This window comes from Leptonotus elevatus, chromosome 14, assembly GCF_054856555.1.
Source record: "Leptonotus elevatus isolate MCC_2025b chromosome 14, RoL_Lele_1.0, whole genome shotgun sequence".
Classification (NCBI taxonomy): domain Eukaryota; kingdom Metazoa; phylum Chordata; class Actinopteri; order Syngnathiformes; family Syngnathidae; genus Leptonotus; species Leptonotus elevatus.
Window position 1 is genome coordinate 7,521,451 of NC_141252.1, and position 10,413 is coordinate 7,531,863.

The following is a 10,413-nucleotide window of genomic DNA, read 5'->3' on the forward strand; positions in this document are numbered from 1 at the left end:
TTAGATAAGGTAAATTGCTTCGCCGGCAGGTAAGTTGATTCGGAAATAGACATGGCGGAAAATCAGTTAACATGATCATTGAAGAACTGGTTAAGTACCAGACTTTTCTGTTGCTTGGATTAAAGGCAGGCAATCTTCTCTATATAAATCCACTCCATTTATCATTCGTTAAGGCTCCGCGAGGTTCATTTTCTATTATTTCTGAGGAAATTGAAAAACAGTTTGCGGGTGCAACCACAAACGCAAATTTCTGTCATTGTTTTCAGTCGGTTGTAATCAATTACTTTCTGCCACCCAGAAGTACCCTGATGCCTGTTTTTATTTTTTTATTTTTTACGAACATTATGAAAAGTCTGTTCTGGAAGCTCGCAACGCATCCATCATTCTTACCACAACAGTTGATTAACCATGTCCTTTCTTATTCCATTGTTCTAATGTTCACTGCCAGCGTTAAGTTGCTCCAAGCAGGAGCGTTGTTGCACTTAGCAGATTCCTCTCATCTTTCATTGGCCATCAAGCTCTCTTGTATATTGTTGTTGTGCAGTTTGTGTTCCCCTCTAATCACATTTACAAGGTAAAAAGGTGTGCGTATCCTCACCCTCCAGCAGCTGTTATTTCACAGCCAACATGTCGCTTTGCTGAAACACCACCCTCCACCCTCACAGCCACCCCAGTCATCCTCACCTGCCCTCATTATAAACGCACTTGCTACTTTATTAGGTACACCTCACTAGCATTTTACCTTCAAAACTGCCTTAATTCTTTGACATAAATTCAAGGTGTTGAAAAGTATGACATGATAGCCTCAGGTATTTGCTGCAGATTTGTATTTGGAGGCCATTTATTAACAATGATGATGATCATCATACTCTTTGCACGTGCCTAATTGTGGTAAATAATAAATTAACTAACGGGTGTACCTAATAGTAAAGTGACTGCTGAATTTAAATATACCCATCCATACACCCCTACCCTTACTAATAAGGCATCTAGCCACTCCTCCATCACGATCTTTTATTTATTTATTTTATTTTTTTGGTAATACCTGACATCATGTACCGTATATTCTCATTTTGCTACACCAGGGGCCAGGCGTCTATTAAAACACTAAATAGACATCTTTATTTGATTGCATTTTTTAAAAAAGATATAAACTATTGCCACAATCTGTTACGGTATGTCTTTTTTTTTTTTTTTTTTTTTTACATCCAAAATTCACAATTATTTTTTATATTTATTAATTTCCCAATTGTGTAATATTTTCTCTGTATTACAATATGTCCGGTGAATGGCAACTAATTTGTAGGTAACTTGACCTTCATGGTAAGACTCCATACTTTAGTGTATCTGTCTGTCAGCAGTTAATTTGACGACAACGTCAATTCACTGAGGCATTTGTTTACTACCCATTCTTTTATTGAGTTTAAAAGTATATTTTTTTTGAGGAAGGCATTTCCCAAGTCGAATACAGTACTTTTCATGACGTTGGATAACTTCCAAGTTGATCAAATTTCTCAACATTTTTTTAATAATGTAAGACAAAATTGTCGTCTTCAAAAAACCTTAAACTATGCAGGCAATCAGTAAAGTGACATTTCAACATATGTCATGCACGCGTAAAAGCCACCCTTTGAAAACGCCTGACAAACTATGACACACCCAACAATTGTCTTTTTAAGAATGCCACTATTTGAGCATATATGGTATTTTGTGTCGGTCATAAATCATATTAAATGAAAAATCACTCGGGACCTCTTTTTTTAATGTTACATGTGATTGATGTATTGCCTGAAGCCTTGTCATGTTGTCCTAATTTGTTTGTTTTTGTAATGAAGCAACCCCTACGCCATCGTGGAGATGAGTTTTGTGTTCCACTTATTAATTTCTCCTCCCACCATGGCTCTTGTCTCCCTCCCTTCCCCGCTCACTTTATCCCCCCCTCCCTCGCCGGGCTGCACAGGCACTGACATGATGGGTAAGATGCTGAAAATGCAGATGTTGGAGGATGAGGATGACCTCGCCTACGAGACAGAGAAGAAGGAGCGCACGTCGTCCACCGCCGACGCCCAGCCGGCCTGGATGAGGACGCTGCGCACCACCGCCGGCAACTGGCTGCAGCTCATGCCTGAAGCCGTCAATCCTCTCAAACGCACGGTGGAGAACATCAAGGTAACGAGCCCGACGCGAGAGAAGTGAAGGCTGCTCTTCATTTCAATAATTTGTCACTCATGAGCCAACAAAGTGAAACCCGTGAAGGAACTGGCCTTGAAGCCCTTTCCGTAACTTGTCTCTGTTCAAACGCCGCTAGGACCCGCTGTTCCGCTTCTTTGAGCGTGAGGTGAAGATGGGCGGCAAGATGCTGCAGGATGTCCGCCAGGATCTGTCGGATGTTGTGCAAGTGTGCCATGGCAAGAAGAAGCAGACCAACGACCTGCGCACTCTTATTAGCGACCTAGTGAAAGGTATAAGGCGCATTTTTTTTTAGAGTAAAATAGTTGGAAAACTGCAAGTAACTCAGTCTTTAATAACGAACGCATATCAATTTTTTTAAATGGCAGAATGAGTTAACGCTGCTGTTAGTAAAAAGCCAAATATTTTACAAAAGTGTAATCAAATGGTCATGATCCTCATTCCGTTCCACCCGGCCGCGTTTCAGGCATCCTCCCTCGCAGCTGGTGTCGCTACACCGTGCCCATCTCCATGACCGTCATCCAGTGGGTGGCCGACTTCAGCGAGCGCATCAAACAGCTGCAGCAGATCTCGCAAGGAGCTGCGAGCGGGGGCGCTAAGGAATTGAAGGTAAAACGGCATCATTGACTTATTAATGCACTTGAAAGTTTTTAAATATGTGACCTCACTAGTCTACCATGACGTTATGATTAATATTACATTTGTGGAATAGGAGTTATGAAGCAAAATCCAGTCACTTTTGTCCATCTCAGGGGGCGGCCATTTTGCCACATGCTGTCGACTGAAGATGCCATCACAGTATGGAGGACCAAAATTCAAAATAAATGACAAAAAGGGATATAAAAAAAAAATCATTAATAAATATAAACGGAAATAAAAACAAAAATACATAAATTTGGATTAAATTTTTGAATTATATTTTTTTTATATCTGTTTTTATTTTCACTTTTAGTTATTTATTTTTGCACTTTGGTAGATTTGGTCCACACTGCCAGGACGAAATGTTATTCAAATGAGAGGACGGTCCTAAGCGTGTCTTGGGTTGGACTCCGCCGTTCAGTTGCCCAAGGCTCAAGCAATGACCAATCACAGCTCACCTGTTTTCTGAAGCTGAGCTGTGATTAGTTGTTACCTGAAACCCGAGCAACATTGATTCATCTTCAGTCGACAAGTGGCAAAATGGCCGCCCCCTGAGATGGATTAAAAATGGCTGGATTTTGCTGCTTAACTCATATTCCGCAATATTACCCAGAATACCGTATTTAGACGAGTGGAGCTGCATAGAACATATTGTCCAAAAAAAAATAATCGGGGTTGACTTTCCCATTTAAACCACAATTGGGGAATGACTGCCCATCTAAATTGATTTCCTCGTCTCCCACCCCATTTCCCAGAACATCCACGTGTGCTTGGGGGGCCTGTTTGTACCCGAGGCGTACATCACCGCCACCCGCCAGTACGTGGCCCAAGCCAACAGCTGGTCTTTGGAGGAGCTTTGTCTGGAAGTCAACGTCACCAACGCCCAGGACGCCACACTGGACGCGTGCAGCTTCGGCATTAAAGGTCTGACCGTGCCATCAAATGTTTCAAAATTTAATTTGCATATAGGAAGCGTTGCTCCGACCTTGCGTGGGTTTTGGCCGAACACTGACGCAAATTATGCGCTGTAGGACTTACACTACAGGGGGCGACGTGCGCAAACAACAAGCTGTCCTTGTCCACGTCCATCTTCACTGAGCTGCCTCTTACTCAGCTCCGCTGGATCAAGCAAGGCGATGGCGAAAAGAGACACACGGTAGGAAGAGTGCCATCCGCAGGTTACCACACACACACACACACACACACACACACACGCTCACCAACAGGTTTCTTCTCAGGTAACTCTGCCAGTGTACCTGAACTTCACCAGGTCCGACCTCATCTTCACCGTCGACTTTGACATCGCCACCAAGGAGGATCCGCACAGCTTCTACGAGCGCGGTGTGGCAGTCCTGTGCACCGAGTAGTCGTATTAGATGTCAGAAATCTTCATAATTAATCTGACCTATATAATCTCTTGTATGTGCTGCTTGTTAACCACACTGTTTGATCTAATTCATTCACAAACATTTGTGTAGTAGTAGAATATACTTCTTTTTTTCTTTTTTTTTCCAAGTGTCTGAGAAGGTTTCGAGGAAGTTGTCAGTTGGTATGTCATGTTTGGAAAGAACAGGTTTTAATACGAAAGAACAGGTATGTTGTTGGATTTTACGTTGAATAAAGCTTGCTGGACTAAAATGAGTCGTACAAATGTATGTAGCCGCCACACACCCAGCAACGTCGTGCGGGGTTTTGCGTTAAGTTTTCATGAGTGACCTGCCGTAAACCGCTGGTTTTGTTGTGATTCTAAATTGGAATTGCAGGTAAACAAACGCAATGTAGTGTTTAATGGACAATCACAAATGCAGTCTCATTTACTGTATGTTTTCACATCATAAAATTACGTTATTACGGGCACTGCCAAGCTGTACAGAATACAGTATATAGGCCACAGTCACCCCAATTTGAATTTATATGCTTGTATGCAAATAGTTGAGTCGCTTGAACATTAAATGTGACAAAAAAAAAAGGTCCTTATTAGTTGCCTCGTTCTGAAAATATGTCGGTGTGATTATGACATCACAATTCAACTAACTTACATGATACTGCCACTCACTGAATCTCCGCCCATGACTTGGCACTCAGCCTGGGTGAAGCTCCTCAGTTTTCCAGTAATGCCCTCAATAAATATATGAATAATATAAAATACAATTGATAAATGGCATGTCATGTCCATTTATTTCAATGGGGAAAGATGATTTGAGATACAGGTGTGGTCAAGGAACAAATAAAACTTGTATCTCAGCTTCACGAAAGTCAGGCCATCACCTTGTATAATAGAAAAAAAAAAGTGCTCTGCCGCCACCTTGTGGAATTTATAGGCAATTACAAACGTCTTTGGACGTCAATGTGGATATCAGCCCCTCTTCCCCCCTATTTTTTTTTTTAAGAGGATAACCCGTGTTTTTCGAAGTAAACTTTAGTAATAGTTCATCCACAGACGGAGTTGAAACAAATGTAGATGAATGTGGGTTTACGGTCGTTAAACTTTGAAATACAACAAAATTAATAGAATGCATTTTTTTTAGCGACTGCATGCTAACAAAAAAAAAGTGCAGTTAACAAAGTGCAAATCAAGTCACTTGACTGGAATCTAGCATGCTTCGGATGCAGATTCTCCTCCTCCGTCTTCTTCCTCCTCCTTGTGGCCCACGCACTGCTTCTTTCTTTGCTCGAACCCGTCTCCTCCGGTCACAGCCATCTTCCTCTTAACCACCACACGGAGATTACTCGGGCCTGTCGTTCTCTCCAAGGAGCTCTCGGGCATCTGGGCATCACGGTGGAGTCGGCATCGCACTTCCATGCTCGCCGCCGCCGCCGCTTGGCTGCCGGTCAGCTCGCACAGCCAAACCTCGGAGTCGTCCACACACTTCATATGCACGTCCAGAAGATGGCACTCCTGCTCGCTCGCCGTTTCTGTTGGTTTTTCCAGTGACCGAAAGCCAGTGGACGGAGGAGGGTGAAGTATAAATTGCCGGGTCCGACGTGAGAAGCGACCTCGTCCTCCTTTTCCCTGCTGCCTGGTTCGCCAGCTGGGGGGACTGGGATCCATGTTGGTCTCGTCAGAATCCTCCGAGCTTCCATCATACGGGTCCAAAAACTACAATCGGCAATAAACTTAGTTAGGGCCAGACAGTTTCCATAGAAAACATCACAGTTCATTTATTCATAGCACTGTTTTATCAAGACCCACAAATATAACATACCGGAAGTCTGCCATTTTGCTTGGAGTAAAAAAATTAATAACAAAAAAAAAACACTCTTGCCCCAAAAATAAAAGTGACCTATTTTGGATTGGAGCGATCATTTTAAGGTATTTTTTTTTCTATTTGGGTCCATTGGAAAGGTAACCCCTGCCCCTGAAGTGAGAGTTTCACTTAGCATTATCTCTTCCAACTAATTGCTCTGCTTTTTTTGGGCTTCGGTCATCTTACCAAAGGTCCCGCAGTTTTGTGCACTAGTGGTAACGTCCGTCTTAAGCTGCCACTCTCCGGCGCACTGCTCACACATTCCTGCCACACATTTATAATGATGTTTTTTTTATACAGTGGTATCGCATGAGTTTTTCAAGATATAATTTTTTTTGAGTTGTGAGCAAAAAAATTTTTTTTAATTGAGTATACTATGGTGGCAGCAAACTTCACAACAGGCAGCAATTTGACACGCTTGTGAATTATTATTTTTTTAAGGGCTTGCTTCAAGCAGTTTGCCACATCCATTTGAGGTTTACATAAAATTTTAAAATGAAAAACAAAGATAATTACACCTTGTGTATTTAATCAAACCACATTAACTTTGTCTTACGAAAGTCCGCTAACTTAATGCTAACGCCTCATGCAAAATGCCATATCTATGCACATTAAAGTGACTTTATTGAACACAAGCAATAGAGTGTACGGACAATATTTATAAGCATATATTCTTTTCCCCTGTGAAAAACAATATTGTAGCTTAGTTAACTGTGATTTTATCAAATCTATGACGTATATATATAATCAAATATATGTGTTATACTGCTCCCTATCGGCCAGTCGAGCACAAGAAAAAAAAACACCACAATGTCCATTTAATTATGATGCACAAGCTATTTGATGTTTGAAATTCTAATAAAGTACAATACTTTGCATTCACTTGAGAAAAAAAAAAGTCCTGTTTTTCTGACAAATTTTTTGGGAGAGCTTTGAGTATTTTTTTTCTGTTTTATTAAATCTTTTTTTCCCGTTTAAAAAAAAAAATAATAATTCTGTTTAAAAAAAAAATCTGTTTTTCTGAATATTTGTTTTAAAAGGGGTTTCCCTCAGAGATTAGAGAACAAACCACAATACAGTATACACATTCATTCCTTTATTGAGAGCCAGTAAGTAAACATGACCATGTCTGCAACAAGTCACTTGGAGTTCAGAGGTAAAAAAGAAAAAAAAATACTCCAAAAACAGAACACCAGCTCTGTATTTCGGAATAATTTTTGTTCAGTTTTTTTTAATGATTTTTTTTCCTGTTTTTTCAAATATTGTTTTCCCCTGTTTTTCTAAATAATTTCAGCCCGTTTTTCAGAATATTTTTTGGACAGAAAAAAATATTCAGAAAAACAGAAAGAAAAAAAAATACTACAAAAAAAACAAAACAAAGCTCCCCCCAAAAATGTGTCAGAAAAACAGGAGCTGTTTTTTTCTTCAAGTGAATGCAATACGCTTCCGTACTTGAGCTTGGCATTTTTTCTTTAAAAAAAATGCTACAAAAAAAAAAGTTGCTTTCTTGGGCGCTGGAATAGTTTAATGGCATTCCCATTCATTACAATAGAGGATATGATTTGATATAACACTGATTTGAGTTTCAAGCGTGGTAAAAGGAATTAATTAAACTTGTCAGTCAAGGCACCACTGTATTTAACAGAGCACAATATATAACATGTGATAAAAAAATACTCCAAAAACAGAACACCAGCTCTGTATTTCGGAATAATTTTTGTTCAGTTTTTTTTAATGATTTTTTTTCCTGTTTTTTCAAATATTGTTTTCCCCTGTTTTTCTAAATAATTTCAGCCCGTTTTTCAGAATATTTTTTGGACAGAAAAAAATATTCAGAAAAACAGAAAGAAAAAAAAATACTACAAAAAAAACAAAACAAAGCTCCCCCCAAAAATGTGTCAGAAAAACAGGAGCTGTTTTTTTCTTCAAGTGAATGCAATACGCTTCCGTACTTGAGCTTGGCATTTTTTCTTTAAAAAAAATGCTACAAAAAAAAAAGTTGCTTTCTTGGGCGCTGGAATAGTTTAATGGCATTCCCATTCATTACAATAGAGGATATGATTTGATATAACACTGATTTGAGTTTCAAGCGTGGTAAAAGGAATTAATTAAACTTGTCAGTCAAGGCACCACTGTATTTAACAGAGCACAATATATAACATGTGATAAAAAAATACTCCAAAAACAGAACACCAGCTCTGTATTTCGGAATAATTTTTGTTCAGTTTTTTTTAATGATTTTTTTTCCTGTTTTTTCAAATATTGTTTTCCCCTGTTTTTCTAAATAATTTCAGCCCGTTTTTCAGAATATTTTTTGGACAGAAAAAAATATTCAGAAAAACAGAAAGAAAAAAAAATACTACAAAAAAAACAAAACAAAGCTCCCCCCAAAAATGTGTCAGAAAAACAGGAGCTGTTTTTTTCTTCAAGTGAATGCAATACGCTTCCGTACTTGAGCTTGGCATTTTTTCTTTAAAAAAAATGCTACAAAAAAAAAAGTTGCTTTCTTGGGCGCTGGAATAGTTTAATGGCATTCCCATTCATTACAATAGAGGATATGATTTGATATAACACTGATTTGAGTTTCAAGCGTGGTAAAAGGAATTAATTAAACTTGTCAGTCAAGGCACCACTGTATTTAACAGAGCACAATATATAACATGTGATAGCTTTTAGTGCGTTCTAGTACCATAGTGCTGGTATCTGACCATCTTGGACTAATTTCAGAGTCTGAATCAGTGCTGGTTTCCACTTTACACATCTCCTAAAAAACACACACATTGTTTCATTACTTTAAAAACACGTGTGAGTTTAAAGCAGTTAAATTGCTGATAAGTGATAACTGGTGTGACCTTGTATTTGAAGGCGAGCTGCTCCATGTTGCTTGTTTGCCCTCTGTCATTGATGTCTACAAGAATGGAGGCGAAATCACACTTAAAAACGCCATAGTGACATGAAACTGCCTGTATTGGGGTCTTAATTTAAAAATCAGTCATCATATTCAGGGTGTCATCAAGTTACTACCTGGAATTAAAGGTGGTCGTCTTCGCCTGTAAAACATGTTGATGCTGGGACAGATTAAGCGCGCGAAAATCATTTAATAGGGTAATGTCACTGTTGCCGTAATTTCTTAAGTGTCGTAAAATATGACGTCAAGAAAAGAAAAAAACACTTCAGCAACATTGTGCTTTTGCGTTTTGCAACAGCCAGGTGATTTTGTTCATTCTTCACTACAAACGCGTTTAGTTCATTTTTGCCAGTAATATAAATGGTGTTTTTTTTTAATAAATGTTACTGAATTAATATAGTTGTCATATAATTAATTAATATTAATGACCAAAATAAGGATCACAGGCGTGATTTCCGGTCTAAGTACGGCTAAAATAAATGGATAAATAACTGTAAAAACTGATAAATGTACTGGAAGTTAATTCCCCGAAGTTACTATGCCTAACAGTTATTTCGAACGTAAAACTAATGTGTTTATGAATTTCGGGGGGCTCGCATTTAAGGTGTTTTTAAGGAATCAGTATTTGAATTATTTTTATAGTCTGTTTATTGTCTATTTTGTTGATTGAGTGTATATTATGTTGTTTTTAGGGCGGCATAAGACCCAACGGCAGAGCAACTAAGACATGTCTGCCATCCAGTGGTGGATGGTGATTTTAAAATTTAAAACTGCAGTTGACCGTGCATGTTTGCAGAATGCAGATTATTATTATTTTCCCCCAATGTTTTCACATTTTAGATTTTCATCAGTTTGTCTGGCAGTCTTTTCCCCATTTCCTTCACGTTTTCCAACATATATTGAATGTTTTTCAGCGAAGACTATTTTGGGTTTGTAAAATAAACATGTGAATATAAAAATATGTATTTTAAAAAATATATATAATTTGTGAAAATTAATCAATGGGCCTCTCAGAGTGTGGTCTCGTGAGTCGGCCACATGCGATTGCCCCTCCCTTCCCTTCGGGGATGAAAAAAAATGCTATGCAGTCAATGTATATTAATACAAAAAATATTGTATTCAATATAAGCATTTACCGTTTTAATTGCCTTTTATTTAAAAAACAAAAACAAATAATAATAATTCGTTACGGATGCACGCATGGCTTCCTGCCTCCACACTTACTTTTTATGTATATAAAATTTAATTAATACAGCAAATTGGACTTTTGCTTTTATTCCCCCTAGCAAAACTAAAAAGAATATTTTCCAAAAGAACAAAAAGATTTTAGTAACTTGTCCCAAATGTACAAAGGTTGCGCCCAAAAAACAAAACAAAAAAAAAGCCCTTTCGCTCTCCCGCCTTCCCCAGTGCGTAAGATCCGGCTAG

The 10,413-nt window shown here is 38.6% G+C and overlaps 2 protein-coding genes across 3 annotated transcripts in view; one reads left to right on the forward strand and one right to left on the reverse strand.

Moving 5' to 3' along the window:
• dync1h1 (dynein, cytoplasmic 1, heavy chain 1) overlaps positions 1 to 4,467 on the forward strand; it is a 33,872-nt gene extending 29,405 nt beyond the window's left edge. The window contains exons 72-77 of the mRNA XM_086094030.1: positions 1,961 to 2,169; positions 2,309 to 2,462; positions 2,657 to 2,799; positions 3,585 to 3,753; positions 3,861 to 3,985; positions 4,068 to 4,467. Of these exons, the coding sequence (XP_085950156.1) occupies positions 1,961 to 2,169; positions 2,309 to 2,462; positions 2,657 to 2,799; positions 3,585 to 3,753; positions 3,861 to 3,985; positions 4,068 to 4,196 (929 nt within the window). The 3' untranslated portion in view covers positions 4,197 to 4,467. The remainder of the gene's footprint in view (positions 1 to 1,960; positions 2,170 to 2,308; positions 2,463 to 2,656; positions 2,800 to 3,584; positions 3,754 to 3,860; positions 3,986 to 4,067) is intronic.
• Positions 4,468 to 4,988: 521 nt separating this feature from the next.
• On the reverse strand, positions 4,989 to 9,212 carry LOC147162790 (uncharacterized). 2 transcript variants are annotated; one of them, XM_086094031.1, is made up of 5 exons: positions 9,102 to 9,212; positions 8,930 to 8,985; positions 8,767 to 8,841; positions 6,264 to 6,341; positions 4,989 to 5,929 (listed from the first exon to the last, which is right to left on the reverse strand). In XM_086094031.1, the coding sequence occupies exons 1-5, from the start codon at positions 9,172 to 9,174 to the stop codon at positions 5,423 to 5,425; spliced, it is 789 nt and encodes a 262-aa protein (XP_085950157.1). In that variant the 5' UTR covers positions 9,175 to 9,212; the 3' UTR covers positions 4,989 to 5,422. The 2 variants fall into 2 exon arrangements, with proteins under 2 accessions (XP_085950157.1, XP_085950158.1); XM_086094032.1 differs by lacking the exon at positions 6,264 to 6,341.
• Positions 9,213 to 10,413: the final 1,201 nt, after the last annotated feature.

What these genes read in the sequence shown, in the direction of transcription:
- LOC147162790 (XM_086094031.1), bottom strand. Translation starts at nt 9,174, where the DNA reads ATGATTTTCGCGCGCTTAATCTGTCCCAGCATCAACATGTTTTACAGG. An exon ending in GGTCAGATACCAGCACTATG is followed by an intron (nt 6,342 to 8,766) that starts GTACTAGAACGC and finishes AATGTGTGGCAG; the next exon opens with GAATGTGTGAGCAGTGCGCC. An exon ending in ACAAAACTGCGGGACCTTTG is followed by an intron (nt 5,930 to 6,263) that starts GTAAGATGACCG and finishes TGCCGATTGTAG; the next exon opens with TTTTTGGACCCGTATGATGG.